The following is a 23383-nucleotide window of genomic DNA, read 5'->3' on the forward strand; positions in this document are numbered from 1 at the left end:
ATTTCAGTACTCGATATTTTTCAAGTCATATTCGACTAATCGATTTGAATTGGCAACCCTACTTTTGCTCCGCACGTTGTAGGTAAAAAAATTACAATTTCGAATTATTTTAAATGGACCATTAAATTGGTATGAACTTAAGGAAATTGTTGTTTCATATAAGGTGTTCGGTGCCGGAAGTGTGTTATAATTAAAGTTTTAACGGAAATCAGAACATTTAAGCATAAAACTGCATTTTGTCGACGTCACCTTTGGCAACAACCCCTTGTCATCACCGTGGCTGTGTTCTCTCCCTCTCTCACTGCCTCTTTTTTTTTTTTTTGCGAAATGTGAGCAGATTTATAAGTTACTTCTGTCTGTTTTTGGATTTCCTTTGCTTTAATTGTCTCAAAATTAATATAAATTAAATTAATTTTGTGGACCTTTAATTTTGGGCCTGTTGCAGAGGAAATAATTGTAATAAGCGTTGACATTCATAAAAAAAATATTTCGCTCTTCAATCGAACTCTCTATGTCGCGCTATCTCTTTCTGTCTTACTGACTTTGGGGGCTTTTCTTGCCTTTACTTAGCTTTCTTTATGTATTATTTACATGTGTGTGTGTATGTATTTTCAGTGTATTCATCGCCAACCACGTTAAAAGGAAGAGCGTGAATGTGAATACAACAAAGAAAGAAGAGAAGGAAGAAGAAACACAAAAGTGCAAATAACAACAAGGAGCATTAAAAGTCGAATCCCCCCCTCAAAAACCCCCAGAAAGTAAAAAAAAAGAAATTGTAAAGAAAAACAAAGGCAAGAACAGAAAGCAGCGGATCAGCAGCTACCACATCAACAAAAAGATCAAACACATTACCAACAAAAGCAATCAAAATGTCTGGCGAGGAAACGTCCGCTGATCGCAATGTGGAAATCTGGAAAATAAAGAAGCTCATCAAGAGTTTGGAAATGGCACGCGGGTGAGTCCTCGGTCCTTTATTTATCCCAACCCCGTACCCCAAACCTAAACCCAACCCCATTGTGGGGTACATACAAAGCTGCTGCGCATCCGTTTTGGTAGGAGTTAGAGGCGGCAGAGTCAACAGCAATCACCCTGCAAAATTTTCATTTCTTGTTTGAGTTTGTATAAAATGCCAAGCGATTTGGTTTGAACCACTTCGATTTAATGTGCGTGGCTAGGAGTTGGTAACACAACACAACAACAAAAACGCAACTAACTCTCCCACTCTCGCTATGACTGTGTGTGTGTGTGTGTGTGTGAGAGAGCAACACGTTCTCTGACTGTCAGGTTATTATCAGTTCAAACCAGACTGAGACTGAGCAGCCAGCAATTCAGTCAGTGAGTAATGCGTGTCGCTTGTCTAACTCGCCTCGTGGCGGCTAACCTCTCTCGCTCTCTCTCGTCTTCTCTCCTCCGTTACCATCACCACTACAATCCAATACCATCAACTGTCGTTTGTTTTGTTGCCAACATTTGTATGCCAAAAATGGGCCAAACTTTTCGCTCTTCCTGCCCCCTTTTACTACTCTCACTCTCTCACTGCTTAAATGTGTGTGTGTGTGTGTGTGTGTAAGTGTATGTGGCCCATTCTCTCTCTTACCTTCTGTAATTCATTTTTGCTGGCCTGCTCGCTCTCTCTATCTCCCCTCTCCCTCTATTGGGGTTGCCTAACAAGGCCAACATAATAACAACTCGCAAGTCTGATGACATTTACTATTTACCAATTGTGCCAAGACAAAGCCACCGTACCAAATGAATGATTTGCATAACGGTTCTCTATACCGGTTGTTCACTGTAATTGGCTGGAGAGTGGTGCAGTGGAAGGAATACATATGTTAAGATCCCGTTTCTCCTCTAAAACATATGTCAGCCGCTGTTCTCGATTTTTGTCTTGCAAGGATGATGCACGTGGTTGGAATTCTTATCTGTCGCCCTTGTCCTTCTTATGCGATTGAAAATGAATAATTATATATGTATGTTTTGTTATTTGTCATTTTGCAGCAATGGAACAAGCATGATTTCTTTGATTATTCCACCAAAAGATCAAATTTCACGTGTAAGCAAAATGTTGGCCGATGAATTTGGTACGGCCTCGAACATCAAATCACGTGTGAATCGTTTGTCCGTCCTCGGCGCCATTACGTCGGTGCAGCACAGACTTAAGTTATACACCAAAGGTTAGTAAAAACAATTAAAATCATTTTATGATCATACTATTTATATGCTCTCTCTTTTGATTTCCAGTGCCTCCCAACGGTTTGGTCATCTATTGCGGCACAATTGTCACAGAGGAGGGCAAAGAAAAGAAAGTTAACATCGATTTCGAGCCATTCAAGCCTATAAATACATCGCTCTATCTCTGTGACAACAAGTTCCATACGGAGGCCCTCACTGCCTTGTTAGCCGATGACAATAAATTTGGCTTCATTGTGATGGATGGTAATGGTGCCTTATTTGGTACACTGCAGGGCAACACACGGGAAGTGCTGCACAAATTCACTGTCGATCTGCCGAAGAAGCACGGACGTGGTGGTCAGTCGGCGTTGCGTTTCGCCCGTCTGCGTATGGAGAAGCGGCACAATTATGTCCGCAAAGTAGCCGAGGTGGCCACTCAGCTGTTCATTACGAATGATAAGCCCAACATTGCGGGTCTCATTTTAGCTGGTAGTGCGGATTTCAAGACCGAACTAAGCCAATCGGATATGTTTGATCCCGTAAGTAATGCAATTTAAATAGTTTTTCTCGCTTTTTAAAACAATGTTTCCTCTTAATAGCGTTTACAATCAAAAGTGATTAAACTGGTGGATGTGTCATATGGTGGGGAGAATGGTTTCAATCAGGCCATCGAATTGGCGGCCGAATCGTTGCAGAATGTTAAATTTATACAGGAAAAGAAACTTATTGGGCGATACTTTGATGAAATTTCTCAGGTGAGTTTACACAAAAATTGCCAATACTTAAATAAATAATGTGTTTTTTTATTATTTTTCAACAAGGATACGGGTAAATACTGTTTTGGTGTAGAGGATACCTTGCGGGCACTTGAACTGGGCTCTGTAGAGACATTGATTTGTTGGGAAAATCTGGATATTCAACGTTATGTTCTAAAGAATCATGCCAACTCGACGTCAACGACAGTATTACATTTGACGCCGGAGCAAGAAAAGGATAAATCGCACTTTACTGACAAGGAGGTGAGTTTGATGTTAGAGCTTCAATAATCAAAGCCTAGTTTGTGTGTTAAGCTAGTGAGCAACGAAGATTTTCCCATGATTAAGTGAATTTTTGTTGGCCAATAAGTCTTGACATGCATGTTTTGAGCGGAAAATTGTTGGCACATTTCATTTCGTTTGTAGTTGTAGATGATTTATAAGTAATAGCGTCATTATTTTCATTAAAATATATGTATATTAATATATTTACTTTTCTCTATGTTTTAGAGTGGCGTCGAGATGGAATTAATAGAGTCTCAACCGCTGCTTGAATGGCTGGCAAATAACTACAAAATGTTTGGAGCCACCCTAGAGATAATTACAGATAAATCTCAGGAGGGTAGCCAGTTTGTGCGAGGATTCGGTGGCATTGGTGGTAAGTTGCACAATATCATTCTTCACGTTTATGTCTTGGAATTTTATAAATGTGTATCCATAGATATATACAAATGTATATATTTATGTGTATATCCTCTAACTACGCGCTTTATGTAGTCTGAGTTGTAAGCTAATCTAATGGAGGGGCAATAAGTTCTCCATATTCACTCCAATAAACGGTTTTCATTATTGCCATTCCCATTTTGTTTATCACTCTCTCTCTCTGTTTTTCTCTCTTTCTCTTGTTCTCTTTCTACTCCTAATCATGCTGCTTAAATACGCTAAAATATCCCTCTTATATATATATGTATCCTATAAATATATATATATATTTATCTGTGTATGTCTGTGTGTGTGTCTTGTAAACTAGGCATTTTACGCTACAAGGTAGATTTTCAATCACTGCAAGCCGACGAACCGCTGGAGGATGTCGATCTCGATGACTATTAAAAATACGTTTATATATGAATTTGTAGATTCAGTTAAGGATCTCGCTCTCAATAATGCGTTACTTTCAGAAAACCAAACAAAAAATAAAAACAAAAGCAGAAACAATATATATATATATATATATATATATATATATATATATATATATATAACACTTATATGTATATATATCTGAACAAATAACAAAAAGAAAATATATAAGAAACGTTCAAAAATTGATTAGGAACCAATTTACTTGCCGCGTCGTCATCGTCGTCGTAGCCGTTACAAATATTTATCCCGACTTAAACCAATAAGAACCATATATTAGTATGGTCTCGCATTTTCCTCCCAGGCCAGCCACTCCTTTTTTTCAATATACTAACACACACACACACACACCACATTGTATGTAGCTATGTATAATCTTTTACAAGAATTTTAATTAAGTCGCGTGTACCGATTCAATTTGAACGACAAGTCTCTATATATATATATGTATATAGTATGTATATATATATATATATATATATATATATATATATATATATATATGTAGTTGACATAATGAACCTATAAAAGCGAAATATTTTATTTTGTGTTCGTTTTTTAAATTCCATTTACCAAATTTTCCCTGTTCAAATTACCAAAAAAAAAAAAAAAAAAAAAAAAAACAAAGAATAAAAAAAGAAACAATTACAATTAAAATTTATATTTAAAGTACACAAATCTAATCAATACAAATTGTAATAAAAAGAACAAAAAAAAAAAAAAAAACAAATGAACCTTAAAAAAACAAAAAGTAAAATATAATAAAAATGAAAGAATTAAATAAACATGCATAATAACATATAAAAAATGCCAAATTCATGTAGGGTGGAATATAATCTTACGCCGTGAAAATAACAAATTTTTTCTGCAACGATTTTGTGTCAATACTTGATAAGTAGTTAGTTTTTTTTTTTTTAATCCTGTTTTTTTTTTTTTAATAATTTTTTCGACTTGTCAAGGTCGTAACTTTCCTTTCAACACAGAGTTAAGTTTGCATTTCAGCAGATCTACAGATGAATGAGGAATACAATAAACCACATCTTATTGAGTTTTAAGATTTATATTCACATTGTATATAACGGATTTGATCCTACAATGATTTTTTTATGCAATATTATTCTGACAACAAAAATATAGATTGTAATTTTTGTAATCTAGTGTAAATTACATATAAAATGTATTTTAAATTTATGCTCTGCTAAATTGACAATAGAGGTGAGACCCATCTTCCCATACATACTTATGTAACTTTCTTATTTAATATATTAGGTCATTTGTTTTTTTCTTTTTTTCAAATATCATTTGGTATTTAGATTTATTTGTTTGCTTTTTTGTTAATTACTTTTAATTATTGTTATATGAAATTCTTTACTAAACTGAAATATTTTTCATCATGCAGGTATCTTGCGTTACAAGGTCGATTTCCAGAGCATGCAACTTGATGAACTGGACAATGACTGCTTCGATTTGGATGAATACTAGATGTGATCATCATGAGATGATAATGATGCTGATGCTGATTATGGATTGATCTGATCTGATCTGATATGATGTTGTTGCCTTTAACCAATTACCGTCGATCGCTGAGAAAAACGAAACAATATACAGATGAAAGAAACATAATTAATTATATAATTTTAAAAATACGAAAGGGAATGCTGATGAAACAGAAAGAAACACACAAACCTTCTTCCATTTTAACGTTGTTGGCGACAAATGTAAAATTTCAAATAGTTATACGTATAAAAAAACATATACAAAAAACTAAAAAAAAAAAAAAAAAAACAAAAAAAAAAAAAAAACATAAAAAAGAAACAGATATGTAATGTTAAATTGAGAAAAAACAAATATAAATTGTGTTTTTTCACAGAACAAAACAACAAACAAACAGAAAAAAAAAACAATGAAAAAAAGAAAAGAAATCCAACAACAACAACCAACAAACATTCTATTGTTTTTTAAATATACATCGTAACAACATTTCGAAGTCTGCGATGGAATGAAAAACGTTTTCAGGATTCTTAAAATGTGGTTAATATATTATTAACTCACACCCAATGTGAAAGTAGCTTCAATTAGCTAACTACCTCTCTCTCTCTCTCTTTTTCACAAAGTGTCGCTCTCTTAACTCCGATTCCAAAACAAAAAACTTTACCTTCTCATTTGTAAACGTTTTGAAAAACTATATTTCTTAAGATTTCAACTAATTTATATCTTTTTTTTTGCCTAGAAAAATTTTCCGAAATACTTTTTTTTTTTTTTTTTTAGTATATTTAATGGAAAGCTTTTATTAAATTAACAAAAATTGTAAAAACTCCCAACCCGAAAACAAAAAGAAACTAAACTATTGGAGGATACAGCAAGAGATAAGTACAGCAAGACATGGAAAAACTTTCCCTTCAAAGATCCAAATCAGCATTTTAGATGATGATAGAAGCGGAAGAGTTGTCTGTCTACGTACATAACACAGATTGTTGCAATATGTATGCATTATATGGGTTTATACTTTGCTCGTGGACTCATTTCACTGTTGTTAAATGTCACTGATAAGCACTCTTTGTGATTGGCATTTTAATGGGAATACATAAATTGGTTGTAAACCTACATACATACAGAGTTGAAGATTTGCAGTATAATGATTGCGCAAAGGTTAAACGTGTTCCGAGACAAGACGATATGGTCGGGTCGACTCAATACACCACTCTACCTACATTTGGATTTTGTGTGAAGAAGAGGCGACCTTTCAATATTCGTACTAAATATGTCTGCAATGCAGAAGAACAAACAGGTCCATCCTAATATAATACCTATAACCATTGCCCACAACTTGTACACACACACACACACTACTGCTACTACTACCACTACCTACTTACCGAGCGTCCGCTCGTGTGTGTGTAATTTACAAGCTAATGGGAATTTGATCAAGAGAACCAACCAAACATAAAATATAATCGGCCTGCACATTTGGCTTGGCATTCCCCGTTGAGTGCTCAACGACGTCGGTTCAATTTGACAGTAAGTCAATTAGTTATTTTTCGGTTTTTTGTTTGGTTTTGTTTTGTTATTTCATCATGGATGCAGCGAATGATGATGCCTCCATTATAGTAAAAAGACTCCGAGATGGTTTAGTTAACGATTGGAATATCCTGGAGAATGTCTTTCGTTTAATGCAAAGGGAGGAAACCTTTTGGGCACAACCCCAGCAATGGGATGAAGGCAAAATTGTTGAATTCTTTCAGCCGGAAAACTTAAAGGTAAATATTCATCCATTACCCGCTTGTATATTAGTATAGTAGTAATTTAAATATTTAATTTAAATATTCATCCATTACCCGTTTGTATATTAGTATCGGATTGCGGATTTACCATATGAAGAAAAAAGTTTTCTTTGATATACTTTAGTTTATTCAGGGGGGAAATGGGGGGCTCGAGTACCCCAAAAGTCCCCACACTGGTTAATCCGCCGCTGCTGTTTATACATTGTAGTAGAATATGTATATAATTTTTCTTTTATTCTGTCTATCAAGTGTCTGGCACGTTCCAGATAAGAAATCGTACTCACTTAATAATCAAAAGAGTTCAATCAATATAATTTCCAAGGTACATACTTGCAATTCGAAAACGTTTCGAAAGTAAACAATTTGGAGATCTATAATCTAGATAAACCCCATAATATTTATATCTTGATTTAATTGTATACATATGTAAGTGTTCTAATTCATTCAACGTAGAGGTGACCCCATGTGCATAATTTGAATATATCATTTTTTATATTATAGATGATGGACAATTAATAGATCATTTATACATATATTTGTTATCTCCCTACTCTCCTCTCAGCAATTAATTAATCTCACTGTAACAGAGGAGGCACAAGCACATTCACTTGACGAGATCGAGCAATTGTGCCAGTTGGTGATCAAGTATTCAGTAAAAACTTCGCATGGACGTTTTCACAATCAACTGTTTGGTCAACTCGACCCCTTTGGGTTGGCTGGAGCATTGATCACCGAGGCCCTGAATGCTGGCGCGTAAGAATAATACATATACATATATGAATATAAATATACATATATATATACACAGATAGGAATACTATAGAATTTGCCATAGGAATATGTGCTAAACAATTGATTAGGCAGACGATGATTTGACAAAAAACAAAAAAAATGAACATTCATTAGAACTTCTCGAAGCCTAATAATAGCAATAATAATTGATATTAGTTGATAAACTAACATTTGATTCATGGAGATTTCAAGTAGAACATAGACTGAATGATATTGATCTGATTTAATATTAAGAAAATTTCAATTTCAAATTAATCCTGTTGAATATGTATGAATTGGTTTTAAATATTGTATCCTACATTTTCACAGTTATACCTTCGAGGTGGCGCCAGTGTGCAGTTTAATTGAAACAGAAATCATTTCGAGCGTACGAAAACTGGCGGGTTATGAAAATGGTGATGGAATTTTTGCTCCTGGTGGCTCATCATCTAATATGTATGGCCTAGTGTTGGCACGTTACAAATTTGCTCCCGAAGTGAAAACTTCTGGCGTGTTTGGCATGCGTCCTCTGGTAATGTTCACATCCGACGAGTCACACTATAGTTTTAAGAAAGCAGCCCATTGGCTTGGCCTGGGCAGTGATAATTGTGTGGCCGTTAGGACCAATGCTCGGGGTCAAATGCGGTTAGACGATCTGGAGACAAAGATCGCAGAGGCCAAATCTCGTGGCGGTCAACCGTTTTTCATCAATGCCACAGCCGGAACCACTGTATTGGGAGCATTTGATGATATTAACGGCATTGCGGATGTGGCCGAGCGTCATAATCTCTGGTTACATGTGGATGCATGTCTGGGCGGAGCTGTCCTTATGGCTCACAAGCATCGATCCCTAATTGCCGGCCTGGAGCGTTCTAATTCGTTTGCCTGGAATCCTCATAAGACTTGTGGCGTTCCGCTGCAGTGTTCTCTCTTCCTCACAAGAGAATCCGATAAATTGCTTGACCGTTGTAATAGCGTAGAGGCCAGCTATCTTTTCCAGCAGGATAAATTTTATGACGTTTCCTACGATACGGGAAATAAGAGTGTCCAATGCGGACGTAAAATCGATGCTCTTAAGTTTTGGCTCATGCTAAAGGCTCGCGGTTATGGACAATATGGTCATTTGGTCGATCATGCTATTAACGTGGCCCGCTTGCTGGAGGATAAGATCCGTTTACGTTCGGATCGCTTTAGACTTGTGCTGGATACACATGAATACGCCAATGTGTGTTTCTGGTATATACCAAAAGCATTACGAGTTTCCTCTGAGCAGGAGACAGAAGAGTGGAGGCAGCAATTGTACACGGTAAGTGGTTAGTAAGCCTTAACCAAATAGTTGTGTAATATCAGAATTATTTCTTTATTTAGGTTGCGCCTAAAATCAAAGAACAAATGGCATATAGTGGAACCCTAATGATCGGATATTCACCTCTAAAGAGCCAGAATTTGGGTAATTTCTTTCGCATGGTCTTCACCTGTTTTCCAATACTTAAGGATGACGAGTTGGACTTTATACTAGACGACATTGAACGTCTTGGCGAGAATATAGTTATTTAATTTTATTTTTAATAAAAATCTAAAATGCATTTACATATGTAAATTATAAGTATAATGACTTTATAACGGCAAATCACAAATTTAAATAAGTGTTCGTTACGATATTTAAATGAAAACTTCATTAGTTAGTCTGGCAACACTAGATGACATAAAACAGCTGAGTGAGTGCCAGTAGTCTGGCAACTCTACAATTGTTGAAAACAAGTAAAAGGCAATCGTTTGAGCATTTTATTAGTAAAAAAGTTAATAAGCAAAATAATAAACCATGGGACGAGCTGAGGTGGGTACTCCCAAGTACCTTGCCAACAAAATGAAGGCAAAGGGCTTGCAGAAGTTGCGCTGGTATTGCCAAATGTGCGAAAAGCAATGCCGCGATGAGAATGGCTTCAAATGCCATACAATGAGCGAATCACATCAGCGACAATTATTGCTGTTTGCTGACTCCCCTGGCAAATTTCTGCACAGTTTCTCCAAGGAATTCTCCGATGGCTATATGGAACTGCTGCGTCGACGTTTCGGCACCAAGCGGACGAATGCCAACAAAATCTATCAGGAATACATTGCCCACAAGGAGCACATACACATGAATGCCACACGATGGCTAACGCTCTCAGACTATGTAAAATGGCTTGGACGCACTGGTCAGGTGGTGGCCGATGAAACGGAAAAGGGTTGGTTTGTCACCTACATCGATCGCAGTCCAGAGGCAATGGAGAAACAGGCTAAGGCCGATCGCAAGGAGAAAATGGAAAAAGACGACGAAGAACGAATGACTGATTTCATTGAAAAACAAATCAAGAAAGCCAAATCGAAAGAAGGCGACGAAGACGAACAGGAGAAATATACAGAACTCAAGCGGGAATCTGCTGAAGAACCACTCAAGCTGGATATACGTTTGGAAAAGAAATTTCAACCGGAATCCATATTAGGTAAATCAGCGCTTTTAAGCAAACGTTCCTCAACAGAAGTGGACGAAAAGGTTTTCAAGAAGCCCAAAGTTCCGGCATCGGAACCTGTTCGTTCAGCCCTGGATGATATCATCAAGCTTGAAGAGGCGAAAAAGGAGCGAGAGAATCGCAAAGACTATTGGCTACACAAAAATATTGTGGTCAAATTTATTTCCAAATCCATGGGCGATAAGTACTATAAACAAAAAGCCGTTGTCCAGGAAGTTATTGACAAGTATAGAGCAAAAATTAAATTTCTAGATACTGGTGAAAAATTAAAAGTAGACCAAGTAAGTAATAACAAAAAATGTATTAATAAATCTCTATTTTAAATGTTTGGTTTTTATTTGGATTGCAGGCCCATTTGGAAACTGTGATTCCGGCTCTGGATAAACCAATTCTCGTGGTCAATGGCGCCTACCGGGGCTCGGAGGCTCTTCTCAAAAAACTGGATGAACGTAAATACGCAGTAAGCGTTGAAATATCCCGAGGCCCACTTAAAGGACGAATAGTCGACAACGTACAGTATGAGGATGTATCGAAATTATATGACGTTTAGTTCTAATTTTAATCTATGTAATAAGCAGCATTAATTGTAAAAAAAAACATGATAAGTTAAGTATAGATTTTTTGATATTGTGAAGCATAAATGTTTACCAAAAAACAAAAAACTTTCCAAGCAAAAGCATTCAGGTCACCTATAGATCAACACCTGTTGGCAATGGCATTCACTTGATTGTATGTAGGTAAAATAAACTAAAGCTACTATTTTGCGGTTGAGGCCAGTAAAGACAGTTGATTTTTGAGAAACAATGAAAGTAAAAAAGCTTGTGCTTGCAAAATTTCACATATCATTTTCGGTCGATTACGATATAGAAGTAGAACTAGCATTAATATGTTAAGATCATATGTTTTATCGGGCTTTGCCTGCCTCTTGTTGATGTTAGTCAATCTAACCGGAACCCAATTAAACAACACCACCAGCAATTGGTGGGAGGAAGTGCCGAGAGTAATAACTGATATTCTTACCATGAAGGCGAATATTCTTACAGCCGGACCACTTGAATTGGCCGCCAATGCCATCGATGCGTTGTGTAAGGATCTGATCGATGAACTATAAGTACTGCTCTTTAACACCAAAGCATATTCTCTTCAGGTACATCGACACTATTTATAGGACGAGTGCCACCCCAAATTACGCCGGATATAAAGAAAATCCATTTCCAATATATGACACCATGCTATAATTATAGTGTTCCTCTGCTGGATGCCCAAAAACTTTGGCAACACTCAAAATTCAGTAAGAAACGTAAAGTGGTTATTCTGGCCACTGGTTGGACAAATACTGTGAATGATTCAGCGGCTGTATCAATGATTTCCAAGGCTTTTATGTGCCGAAGGGATGTTAATTTTGTGGTACGACAATGCAAATGGGTGTATGGAGTCGATTGCAATATTCCATAATTTAATTTTTCTAATAGATCTGGGATTAATTTCTCTTCACAGATTGTAGATGCTGCATACTATGTAGACACGTTATATAAGTGGTCAGCTCTGAATACAGATCTCATTGGCGAGTATATAGCAGTGGGTTTGACGCATTTGATAAAGCTTACTCCCTTAAAGAATATACATTTAATTGGTAAGTATTTAAACTTTTAAAGGAACATCATATTCGATCGATTCTATGGATTCTTAGGTCATTCACTGGGCGCCCATATAATGGGAAATGCAGGGAGGACATTTAAGCGTCTGACGGGAGGACGTTTGGTGCCTCGCATTACTGGATTAGATCCGGCAAAACCGTGTTTTAGGCGTGACAAACAGGCATTGCCCGGGCTGCAGCGTGGCGATGCCCAACTGGTGGATATTATACACACAAATATTGGCATTTTGGCAAAACGAGGTCCTCTCGGCGATGTTGATTTTTATCCCGGTGGAGCACATCCCATACAGCCTGGTTGTCTAACCATCGGTTGCTCTCACACCCGCGCTGTTGAATATTTGGCAGAAAGTGCCTATCCGGGACAAGAATCACATTTTCTTGGCATCAAATGCAAATCTTGGGATGAGTTAAGACGTAGAGATTGCACGGCTGGCAGTACATCGTTCATGGGATATGTTATAGATACAGCAGCTCGTGGTATATTCTATGTGGATGTAAACGGTTGGCCGCCATTCGGACGTAATTTGAAAGGATCATCTGTCAAAGATCCTAGAACCCGTAACTGTTACTTGTGCCAAGCATCGTAGTCAACAACAAAAAAAAAAAAAACAGTTTTAAGTAGAATTCTAACTCTAATTAAATGTAATTTTATTGTTTAATCAAAAGTTGTTAATCTACTATTTCCGTAAGATCTAGATCATCATCGAAAGCTTCACTGATGCCCTTCTGACTCTGATAGGCCCGTTCCTGGGACTCGGCTATGCGCCACAGCTCATCATCGTCTTGTCCCATTAGCATTGATCTGTCCGCATGTCCCTTAATTAGATTTTGGTGAATCTTCGACTTGGCCTGCGAAGCTTGAGATGAGGGATTACGTTTCTGACGATTCCCCATGAGGTTTTGACTTTCTTCGAAATAGGTATTGGGATGATTGATGGCCACTTCAGTTTGGGAATTGTGTGTGAGCATGAAATACTTTCCACAGGCAAATTGATAATGGCCACGCGATACGAAATACATGACTTCTTCGCAGGCACTGGGCGACAGACCATATGACGTTAGCTTCGACTTGAGTGTTGTTTGATCAAGGGCCTTGTATGGGCAGCCATGGCAGTCACCGGGAGCGGCCATTTCCTTAATGATTTTCAAGCACGAATAGGGACTGTAGTTGACCATGGAACCTTTTTTGCCATAGTTGTGATGAATGTTATACTCATAGCTGCGAGTAAATTTATCCACGTCCATTTTCTTTGAGAATTCGTCTCGCCAAAATCGTATCGAATCCTCTAGGGTGACACCAATGCCCTTTAAAAAGAGTCCATACTGCATGCGCCCGCCGTGCTTAATGTGATGCTGGGTGCGTATGTGTTCGTGGCATATTCGCATGCACAATGGCATGGATGTCTTGGAAAGCTGGTCCAAAGATTCAATTGGCACAGCTATTTCTCGGCTTACGGTATAATCCTTGCCAGTGTACGAGGTATGCAGGGCTTTCAGCATACGGGCAATACGCTCATCGGCCTCCACGTCGTCAATAAGGAGTTTAGCAGCTTGTAATCCCTGTTCTATCTCATCCTGTTGCTTGGTCCCCACTATTGAGACCAAATCATGGGTATTAACATAAGCATAGCCAGCGTTTAGATAGCAGCGACGACCACGCACAAGATCCAGCACTTGGGTAAAGGGCACTTTGTAAAAGTCCAATAACTCAATCTTGGTAACACTCTGGCCCGCAGTACTCTCATATAATCCGTCTTTGATTTCATCCTTTTGTGATTCGGTTAACGGTTGAAAGTGAAAATTGTTTGTCTCCAGGAATTGTTTAATCTCCGGCCCACTTAGAGCAGAAAATTTGTACTTAAAGTATTCCATTTCACGACCAATAAACCAACGAGTGAGATCCTCGGAGCGGCAGTAGGCTAGCCTCAATATAAAGTGAGATAAATAATCACGCCGACGCGTTTGAATGTCAGCCTCATGTTTGGCGCCGGTGGCACTTCCTCCGCTGGTCGTGCAGAGGCGTAGATAATTGCGCAGTCCCTCCCGCGAGAGCTCAGCGTTCACATACTCCTTCCAGTCATCGGAGAGCAGGCGTAATCCCTTTGCTCCGGCATGGTCAAAAATACGCAGCAGACGCAACCGTTCCAGAGCCAGGTCCTCAAACTCCTCGATTTGAATATCATCAATTGGCGGATAATTGTAGATCATTACATTGTGTGGATACTTGGTCTCCAAGCTAACCACCTCAACTTTAATCTCATTACGGGCTCGTTTCTTTAAATGAAAATCCATGGCAAAAATAAAATGAACTTTACCGTGTTGTTATTTACATGCAGATTGTTTTGGCGCGTAAAAGAAAATCGATCAGCTGGTAAACAATCGAAAAATCGATAACACGGTAGTATGCTTAAAGTTTCTCAACACTGAAATGTATTTTAACCAACACTATTTTGGATACGATAACATTAATCGTCATCGACAATCTTGTTTGTAATCGATAGGCGGTGGTGAAAGGCGGGTGATAAAATCGGATCAGTTAGAGAAAAGTACAGTTTCGCGAAAAAATAAAAATAAAAAGCTTTTTGAGTAAATGCAGAGGACTTTAATGACAGATGATCTGATAAGGTAATCGCGGTTATATCTATTTCTATACAAGTACTTAAAAACATTTTCTTTGTTTTGTTATAGGTTAAGCCCCGAATTTCGGAGGTAATAAAAATAATGGTGTCCAATTAGGCAAACGGATTGCCGGATGCAAAGTTACATACATGTATACATATGTATGTATGTGTGTACGTGTATTATTAAAAAATAAACTTCAGGTACTTAAATAACTGACTAGGATCCTCTTATTGAGTAAGTTTTTAATTCTATTAGAGCCGCCATTCTGTGGAATGTATGCCAATTGATTCTAATGACTTTCTTAGGCGTTTCCAAAATAGTTTACGCTCCTCTAGTTTTGGTTGTTTATCACCCTTACCGGCTGGCCATTTAATATAAGTTTTCACATCCATCAGGTATTGCAATGTCTTGGGCCGTTTACTACGTGGAATATCCTCTAAGAAGACAAGAATCAAATGCTCCTTGCTGACCTCAAAGATGCTGAAAAAAAACGGGAAGGACAAGAATATAAAATAGGAAGGCTAGAATACTTCACATACTCACCGATGTTGGGCCAAATACATTTCGAATTGACACCAATGACTCAGTAAAAATTTTGATGATATGATTAGCATCAAGGAATGTGAACGATCCATACAGGAGATAATGTTATCCAATATTGTGACACCTATCTGAAAGTCACGCTCATGCAGGCAAATTGATATATCGCCAGTTTCTTCTACATTTGGCAGCAGCTCTTCTAAAACCCAGGATCGATCATTTTGGCAGTAGCTAATGAATATATCATAAACCACATTTGGATCTTGCAATGGTGTCAACAATGGAGGATTCTCCTTGGATGCACTTGATAGCAAGGCAGCGGATTTCAATGACGAATAATAGTAATGGATGTGCCAACGTTTGAGATAAATGATCAATGCCAGCATGGAAATACCCGCTATGGAAGCGACCACTGCAATGACTATTGTGGTCACGCTATGCAATTCCGTTTCAAGGATAATAAGCGTGCGTGACTGACAATTCAATTGGTCCACCAACAAAACTTGATCCGTCTCATTGAAACACCAATAATGCTGTGCATCATAGTCGAGTAATTGGAATTTTAATGTCGTCTCATTGAGGAATTCGTTAAATTGATATGGCTGCTCAGCCGGACATTTGCTCAGCAACGATTTATAATTGAGCTGGGAGAAGAAGCGTAGTTTAAATTTTTGATTTATCCGCTTATAATTCAGCAAATTGTGATAACTCTCCGTTAGCTGAGGCACATAGCGTTCCAGCCAAAGATTGTGTGTCAAATTGGAGTAACTTTCACTTAGTTCGTACCGATGGAGAAGGTTGTATGAACATTCTGCATCCTTATTATTGCCAGCAGCCACCTCGATAATATCTCTCAATAGACAACTACAAATAAAGTTATTCTCGCCCAAACTCAGGTAAGATAATGTTTCAAAATCCTTAAGCATTTCGGTGGTAAGAACATTGATATTATTGCTACGTAAATTAAGGACACGCAATTCCGAATTTGTGCTAAATACACTTCGATACCAATTGCCCACATGATTTGAGCTTAAATCCAGTATTTGTAGACTCTCGAGGGACTCAAATGTGGTGGGGCTTAATGCATTGATATTATTACCGGCCAAACCAAGAACCCTTAGCTTTGTCAATGGTCGGGACCAATCAATACTCTTTAAATTGGAGCGTTCAAAATATAAATATTGCAATGTATCTGCTATACCATCAAATGCATCATCAATAATGTTATACGAGATGAATGGATTGCCAGACAAATCCAGACCCTCGAGTATGGTATTCTTGAATATGGCACTGCTAACCATGGGAAAAGCCGTATAGCAGAGACTCAGATAACGCAGCTTATTACCCAAATGGGTAAAGGCCACTGCACTGTTACGAGTCATTTTTGAATGCGATAGATCCAGATAGATTAGGTCGGGTAACAATTTAAACGTGTTTTGATGTACCTTCAAACCATAAACAAGATTCACTATCATCTCCAAAGTAGTCTTGGTCCATTGATAGTTATAACTCAAAACATTGGTAAATGATAAATCCAGATATTGCACTTTTTGTATATAGTAAAATGTATCCCCATTGATGGCCATTATCTTGTTGTTTGACATGAAAAGTCTTCTCAGATTGGTCATATTTTGAAAGGTTTCTTTCGATATATACTCTATGCTGCAATTGCTTATATCCAATTCCAGGAGACGTGGCAATTTGGGAAATGTGGCCCATGCCATTGTCTGATTCTCTAAAGCAAATTAATAAGAAATAAAAGCATACATATTATAATTAATTTCAATTTCAAATTGTTTCATATCAATTTAATGTGTGCCTATGCCAGAAAGTTGTATTATCTATTAATCTTACTTGGTCTTCCAAGAAGTTGTAATTGTTTCACATAATAATGCAAAAAATCTTCATATGTCTTTTGGCTAATGTGTGTGTTGGTGTCAGTGTTGGTGTTTGTATCGTTGTTCTTGTATAATATACATTCCCGATTATATAGATCAGTGTTATTCATTGCTAATATTTGCTCACATTCGTGTTGTGTTTGTTGGTTGTGATTATTAGTGTTTGCTGTGTCATAACGTGTCTCATTTAAAAATCTCTCAAATGCTGAAATATTTTAGATTAATATGCAGATAAATTGAAGTGCATGTTTTGTATATATCTGTGTCTTATTTAGAATAAAACCTTCTTAAAACTTACCTTCAGCATCGGGTAAAATATCGGAAAATGCGTTGCCTCGCAATGAGAGATACTTTAGGCTTTTTGTTAATTGTGCCCAGAGTGTCATAGGGCACTGAACTCAACTGATTGAAGGCTGCCGAGAATATTTCAACTTTCCTAAAGCCAAGGAATCTAAATTGCAGTTCCGTTTGTTGCAACAAATCCACATCTTCTCCCAGATTACCATGCGACATATCCAAATACAAGTTCTTGGCTGTGTTTTTAGAAAAATAAATACAATTTTTAAAGAACTAAACTGAAATTCATGACTGCAGACTTGGTGTGATATGCTAAATGCATTTGTTATCCTAAGAGTAACTAAAGAATGTAAAGATTGTAAGCATTTTTAGGGTATTTGAAAGCATTCGAATAAATCAAATAGTTGAAGTCTGATTCCAAAGTTGAAAATTTCAATAAACTTTTGAAAAATATGACAAATTTGGAATATTACATTCTCGTGGAATAGAAATATAAATAAGGAATGCTTCAATGTACTTACAGTATTTGAGATTGACCTCCTTTAGACTACCATTTGGATATGTCCACCATAAAATTTCGTCTTTAATTAAATCCAATAGACAGGAATTGCCATCGTCTGTATCGTATTTGAGTAAAATGGATTTCAAATCAGTTTCATCATCCGATTCGCGACTCTCTGAATTCGATTCTGTTTCTTGGCCACTTTCGTTTTCATTGCTTTCCAAATCAAAATTAAAGTTACCCAATTTGTCGAGGACTTTTGACGATGAAGAGGGTATCACTAGTCGGCCATGGATTGTTAGCGAACAAAACGCGAATATGAATATTAAGGGAAAATTGTTGAAATACATTTTATAGATCAGTGTTTTTTCTTCTCTTTTTATCGGGTTTATCTACAGGTGGTGAATTATATTTAGCTTATGTTATATGTATTATATTATTGGCTTATGTTGACTTTGCACTTTCTCTTTCACTGTCATTTGTAGTTAATTATCCAGTATGATTATGATAATTAACAGTAGGAGGAAGAGGGATAGCCATTGCCCATTGACTTTACATTTTATTTGCACTTTCACATTTAGAAATTAGGAAAACAAAAACAAAAAAATGGAAATGGAAGGAGTAGTCTGCTCCCAGTTTATTGCCATGCCCGCCGCACTTTCTGTCTCTCTTTCTCTCTTTAGTTTAACTTAATCCCTTTATGGGCTTTTATTTTTATTCTTGTTTGCCAACCGTTTCTCTAACGCTCCGGACACAAACTGGCGTCCATATTATTTTGGCTAATGGTCAGGGGCGATTCAAACTTCCCGATATGCCTGCCGTGCTTATCAATTTTGGCAATGTTGGATTTTCAATGGATTTTTATCAGTAAATACGGCTGCAGTGGAACCCATACGCCCACATGTTACCTTATCGGATAATTATCGAACGGTGATTAGTCTCTGATAGTTTTCTCTGATCCATTTTGTGTTATTTTGGATATTCACAAAACAGGAACTCAGCTTTTTTACCTGTCTTTTTCGCTCTCTCTCCCTGTTTATTTTGTTGTGCCAAATTGTGTACTGACTGGGCCCGTTAAATTGCGGCGATCGTGTAACCAATAGCCATAAATTCAGACATCGATTGCCCATATACGAGAGCTTATGTTTATGATGGCCCCCGTCCAGTCATCTATATAATTGGATTTGATTTATTGTAGATTTTCAACACAAAAGAATGATAACACGCTTTCTTTATACCCATCTCTTTTCCTCTTCCTTACGATGGTTTAAGTAAATCTAAAATAATCAAATCAGTTTAGTTTTCAAGATACGAGCAGCTGAAGTATACATAAAAATACTTTACTATACCTAGACATATTCCTTACGTATAGGAAATATTTCTATTACCCAAATGCCTGTCGTTAAAATCAGACAAGTCATCGATCCGTCTTGAAATCAAAAGTAGATCTAAATGTTATACGAAATCTTGATTTCATATTCATATTTTACTAAAGATAAGTTTAAAATAAATTTTAACTCAATTTTTTTCGGAAAATTTTTCGAAATCAATGTGAAGAACTTGACTTAAAGTCTTATCCTCGGAGAAGGAATTGAAGAGAATTTCTTTCCCCAACCTTTTAAATTGCTAAAAATTTCGAATTAAAATAGGTTTTACATCCCTAAAACTATCTTTTCTTGAGACTCACAAAAATTTGTTGAATTTTTTTAAAAAATGAATTGAAAATTTAAAAATTACAATACACCAAATTTTAACTCTATTTAAAAGAGATTAAGCTATTGCCTAGGAGGCATGGATTCTAAGGAGAAGTCTGATCTCCAAATGCAGCAAGTAGAGGAAATTTTGACGTAAACTAGCTTATAATTTAGTGGCTGTGTATTAAATATATATATTAGGGTTTAGTCTCCTTTGGTGGGAGAGACCTTTGTGTAATAGAGCCAAAAGAGAAAATTGTAATTAGATTCTAATGATCTTTCTTAGTAGTTGGCTAGTAGTTTAAAGACAAAGAACACTAAAATGTTTCTGAGGAACTTGTGGGTCAATCGGCTGAGTGAAAATTCTTCATTATGGCTATAATTCCAGTCTCAGTATGTTGGGTATTTGAGCCTCACCCGCTGAGAACAGCACAGAGAGAGAGAGAGAGAGTAAGCTGGAGCTGGAAACTGGTTTTCTTGTGTGTGAGCCCAGTTAACGTTCCAGATAGAGATCAACATTTAGTCTACTATTGTAAGCCGATGTTGGTGGTGGTGGTGGGAGTCAGAGAAGGCATACATCAATTCAACAAAGAGGAAAAAAGAACTATTCATTCTATTGTCTAAGGAGATTGTGGGATGCGTAAGGCTAGTTTGGGTCTGGGCCTTGGTATGGATGCCAATTCGGAGGCATTTTCAAGCTCCAGCTCATCGTTTACAACCTCATATAGCGATGGCAGTGATTTGGCCAATTGGGAGGAATACGTGGCCGACGATGGTAGCCTTTTCTATGTCGAATACATGCCAAATGCTACGCGAACGACCGAACGTCGTGTGGAATTTATGCGCCTGGGAAAGAAGTCGGGAAGACGCCAACAGCAGCAGCAACAACAACAACAAAAACCGCAAACGCCACAGAGTCATAGCAATCGCCAGAGTCAAAGCCAAAGCCAAAGTCATGCCGAAGAATTCCGATTCTCACAATTGAAAACCAGCGACAGCCACAAACAATTGGAGTTGGTTATAACAGCAGCGGATCGTTTTCGTTTTGGTCGACGTTCCACAGCGGTGGAGTCAATTTTGGGTTTCCGTGTCCAGCCCTTTCCCGATCAGCCTGAATGTCTGATGGTGGAGAGTTTTGTCCATGATATAAGTGCCCTGCAACATCAGGGTGGCACCATCAAGCGTGGCGATTGGTTTAAATCCCTAAATGGCATTGAGTTATATGCCAGCAATGTGGATGAGTTGCTGCAGCAATTTATAGAGCCAACTCAGGTGTGTTTGGGATTCCAGGGGAATCAGGAGAATGACGACGAACGCGATTTGGCCAAAGCAACTGCTGAGGGTGGGGGTGCAGAAAACCAAGGAGATATCCCGGGGTCGGCTGGACATCATCAGCAGATTACTAAAGTGGTTAATTTTTCAATGTTCGCGGATCAATTCGAGCGAATGATGGTGCCCACATCCAGTGCCAGTTCAGAGACTGGTAGCATGCCTTTTGCATTGCTATTGCTACCGCCGGAATGCTATCAACAGGATCAGCATAAAGATTCTCTATATTACTATCCGGAAAATCCTTCAACTAATTTCCTATACAAGGCGCGCGGATCATTTCTCACCCTGCATGCCGTGTTGAGTGAGCTGCAGACGCAACCGTTGACCTCACGATTAAGAGTGGGTGAGGATCGACAGATATATCATGTAAACTATCGACGTCTCAATGGTTTTTTGCTCCTCCTGGCCTATTCATCGAATCTTTTTACCGAAGCGGAATGTCATTTACGTTCTGATGAACTAATGGGCTATATACGTTTCTCTTTGCCCGGCCTGACCTTGGACAACTTTACTAGTAACGGTGGCAACAGTGGCGGCGGCTCGGATGAGGGTTTACGTTTGTTCCTGCGCCACTTCTGTAGCATTCAAAGAAGTCGTCTGCTAGCCACCTCTTCCTCCGGTCCTCACATACAATTCGAGCAACTCTTGAGACAATCCTGCAGTCTGCCTTTGCCGAAAGAGGCTCAACTAAGAATTTTCGATGCTCTTAGCGAAATGGAAGCTATGGACTATCGGAATTGGAATGACGAACCTTTGACCACCCATAGAGAGTTCTTCATATATGGAAGCGCCTTGTACTATGAACATTATCTGCTGGCCAGCCTCCTGCCGGCCTCCGAACGTGTCCAAGTGGAGGGATTCCTGCGTTGTCGCGGCATATTTGATTTTATAGGAAATCCGAAACTTAGAGTACGAGAGTTATATGTCTGGGAGGAGATTGTTATGCCAAATGCCACAGGTCGTTATTTCCTCACTGTATGCACACGAAATCATCTTAGCTTGGCAGTAATATTAAAAATATTCGATGCCCCGGATATGGCGCCGGATGCCATAGTTGCCCCCTCGTTATTTTACATTGAAGAAATCCAAGAGACTTTGGATCATCTAGTGCAATGTGGCATCGAGTCATTGGCCATGTTTTGGTCCATTTCAAACAAGCGACCCGAGGTCCTCAATGAGGCAGAGAAAATGCAGGAACATGCAGCTGCTACCTCGGGCACTGTGCCAGATCCAGACAAGGAAGAGACTGTACCCCATAAGTTGGAATCGTTTTTAAAACAAAAGCTTACAGTTTTGTCCTCCACTAACACAAATTCCTCAGCGGCAGTGGATGAAGAGACTGGCCAACAGTGCTCCTCACTGGGGGGCTCGTCCATACATAGTTTAACACCCAGTGAGGATGATTCCTCAAGACGCCGTCTTACACCTATACATGGTCCCGGGCCTGGCGAAGATTCCGATTCCGGTTCAGATTGGGAAAATTTTGCTGTCCAGCATCCACTGCATTTTGGTGAAAATCAAAGTCAAAGCCAAATGACAGAATCCATGTGGAAGGAGATTAACAATGTGGTGCCCGTGAAAATCTCAGCGGGATGGAAAAATTCAGTATTGTATTATGTCTACATTGATTTGGCCAATGGTTCTCTATTTGCTCCATTGAATAGTGGGTCAGAGAGTTTGCCATTTCTTTCCGAGATACGTAAAGCTTGCCACTTGATACATTCCGTATTGGAACGCTCCAAACATTATCGTAGACCATCAATGGAATCCTCCACATCTACATCCAGCAGCCATAGCCAATCTGTGGCCAAAGAGCATGGCATCACTTTGAATCTTCAAGGAGAAGGTCTAAATGGGAATGGTTTACAAATTGTGGTTATTGGACGACTATTTCAATCACCTGCCAAAGAGGTCTATGTCTGCCACCGTGCCGAAGTTCCACAAAATATTATCGAAATGGCATTCAGATTATCATTTTTCTCAATGGGCTAAGCGACAATAATATTTCAATGGGATTTCTCTTAATTAAATTGTTAAGAAATCTAATCAAAAACTAGATAAATTTATATATATACCATATAATCTAAATATATTTAAGACAAATACGATATATGAATTTTTACTCTAAATGATCTTTACTCGAAATGATCACTCTATAGTGAGATCGTATCGCCTAATATATTGGCAATTGATGTAGAAAATGCGCAAA

At 38.0% G+C, this 23383-nt stretch overlaps 7 protein-coding genes across 11 annotated transcripts; 5 read left to right on the top strand and 2 right to left on the bottom strand.

Moving 5' to 3' along the window:
- Positions 1-17: 17 nt before the first annotated feature.
- Positions 18-5718, top strand: eRF1 (eukaryotic release factor 1). 5 transcript variants are annotated; one of them, XM_068287223.1, is made up of 8 exons: positions 18-82; positions 616-955; positions 1999-2174; positions 2242-2711; positions 2772-2927; positions 2994-3191; positions 3438-3585; positions 5467-5718. In XM_068287223.1, the coding sequence occupies exons 2-8, from the start codon at positions 870-872 to the stop codon at positions 5547-5549; spliced, it is 1317 nt and encodes a 438-aa protein (XP_068143324.1). In that variant the 5' UTR covers positions 18-82; positions 616-869; the 3' UTR covers positions 5550-5718. The 5 variants fall into 5 exon arrangements, with proteins under 5 accessions (XP_068143324.1, XP_068143328.1, XP_068143327.1 ...); XM_068287227.1 differs by lacking the exon at positions 5467-5718 and adding an exon at positions 3958-4052; XM_068287226.1 differs by having other exon boundaries at positions 59-78.
- A 1344-nt stretch (positions 5719-7062) lies between these two features.
- Positions 7063-9719, top strand: LOC137574796 (cysteine sulfinic acid decarboxylase). The gene is made up of 4 exons (XM_068287214.1): positions 7063-7324; positions 7911-8101; positions 8450-9425; positions 9488-9719. The coding sequence occupies exons 1-4, from the start codon at positions 7142-7144 to the stop codon at positions 9674-9676; spliced, it is 1539 nt and encodes a 512-aa protein (XP_068143315.1). The 5' UTR covers positions 7063-7141; the 3' UTR covers positions 9677-9719.
- A 131-nt stretch (positions 9720-9850) lies between these two features.
- Positions 9851-11311, top strand: kin17 (kin17 DNA and RNA binding protein). Its single transcript, XM_068287232.1, has 2 exons — positions 9851-10913; positions 10982-11311. The coding sequence occupies exons 1-2, from the start codon at positions 9942-9944 to the stop codon at positions 11180-11182; spliced, it is 1173 nt and encodes a 390-aa protein (XP_068143333.1). The 5' UTR covers positions 9851-9941; the 3' UTR covers positions 11183-11311.
- A 207-nt stretch (positions 11312-11518) lies between these two features.
- On the top strand, positions 11519-12888 carry LOC137574807 (phospholipase A1). Its single transcript, XM_068287233.1, has 4 exons — positions 11519-11717; positions 11780-12039; positions 12130-12265; positions 12323-12888. Exons 1-4 carry the CDS (start codon positions 11519-11521, stop codon positions 12874-12876), a joined length of 1149 nt encoding a protein of 382 aa, XP_068143334.1. The 3' UTR covers positions 12877-12888.
- A 32-nt stretch (positions 12889-12920) lies between these two features.
- On the bottom strand, positions 12921-14631 carry Prim2 (DNA primase subunit 2). The gene has a single exon (XM_068287212.1). It carries the CDS (start codon positions 14579-14581, stop codon positions 12959-12961), a length of 1623 nt encoding a protein of 540 aa, XP_068143313.1. The 5' UTR covers positions 14582-14631; the 3' UTR covers positions 12921-12958.
- A 256-nt stretch (positions 14632-14887) lies between these two features.
- On the bottom strand, positions 14888-19213 carry Toll-9. Its single transcript, XM_068287199.1, is given in 5 exon segments — positions 14888-15391; positions 15455-17186; positions 17648-17723; positions 17725-17882; positions 18168-19213. Coding segments are annotated over 5 exon segments (2526 nt in total). The 5' UTR covers positions 18499-19213; the 3' UTR covers positions 14888-15162.
- Positions 19214-20481: 1268 nt separating this feature from the next.
- in (protein inturned) lies at positions 20482-23166 on the top strand. Its single transcript, XM_068287197.1, has one exon. It carries the CDS (start codon positions 20512-20514, stop codon positions 23164-23166), a length of 2655 nt encoding a protein of 884 aa, XP_068143298.1. The 5' UTR covers positions 20482-20511.
- The last annotated feature ends 217 nt before the right edge of the window (positions 23167-23383 follow it).

The sequence above is a fragment of the Drosophila tropicalis genome, unplaced genomic scaffold, assembly GCF_018151085.1.
Source record: "Drosophila tropicalis isolate 14030-0801.00 unplaced genomic scaffold, ASM1815108v1 contig_463, whole genome shotgun sequence".
NCBI classification, from domain to species: Eukaryota; Metazoa; Arthropoda; class Insecta; order Diptera; family Drosophilidae; genus Drosophila; species Drosophila tropicalis.

Excerpts from the sequence above, each read along its gene's own strand:
- Prim2 (XM_068287212.1), bottom strand. The coding sequence starts at position 14,581 with ATGGATTTTCATTTAAAGAAACGAGCCCGTAATGAGATTAAAGTTGAG.
- kin17 (XM_068287232.1), top strand. The coding sequence starts at position 9,942 with ATGGGACGAGCTGAGGTGGGTACTCCCAAGTACCTTGCCAACAAAATG. Across the intron at positions 10,914-10,981 it reads AAAAATTAAAAGTAGACCAA|GCCCATTTGGAAACTGTGAT; the intron begins GTAAGTAATAAC and ends TTTGGATTGCAG.
- in (XM_068287197.1), top strand. The coding sequence starts at position 20,512 with ATGGATGCCAATTCGGAGGCATTTTCAAGCTCCAGCTCATCGTTTACA.
- LOC137574807 (XM_068287233.1), top strand. The coding sequence starts at position 11,519 with ATGTTAAGATCATATGTTTTATCGGGCTTTGCCTGCCTCTTGTTGATG. Across the intron at positions 11,718-11,779 it reads CAATGCCATCGATGCGTTGT|GTACATCGACACTATTTATA; the intron begins GTAAGGATCTGA and ends TATTCTCTTCAG. Across the intron at positions 12,040-12,129 it reads GAAGGGATGTTAATTTTGTG|ATTGTAGATGCTGCATACTA; the intron begins GTACGACAATGC and ends TTCTCTTCACAG.
- eRF1 (XM_068287223.1), top strand. The coding sequence starts at position 870 with ATGTCTGGCGAGGAAACGTCCGCTGATCGCAATGTGGAAATCTGGAAA. Across the intron at positions 956-1,998 it reads AGTTTGGAAATGGCACGCGG|CAATGGAACAAGCATGATTT; the intron begins GTGAGTCCTCGG and ends GTCATTTTGCAG. Across the intron at positions 2,928-2,993 it reads ACTTTGATGAAATTTCTCAG|GATACGGGTAAATACTGTTT; the intron begins GTGAGTTTACAC and ends TTTTTCAACAAG.
- LOC137574796 (XM_068287214.1), top strand. The coding sequence starts at position 7,142 with ATGGATGCAGCGAATGATGATGCCTCCATTATAGTAAAAAGACTCCGA. Across the intron at positions 7,325-7,910 it reads TTCAGCCGGAAAACTTAAAG|CAATTAATTAATCTCACTGT; the intron begins GTAAATATTCAT and ends CTCTCCTCTCAG. Across the intron at positions 9,426-9,487 it reads GGAGGCAGCAATTGTACACG|GTTGCGCCTAAAATCAAAGA; the intron begins GTAAGTGGTTAG and ends TTCTTTATTTAG.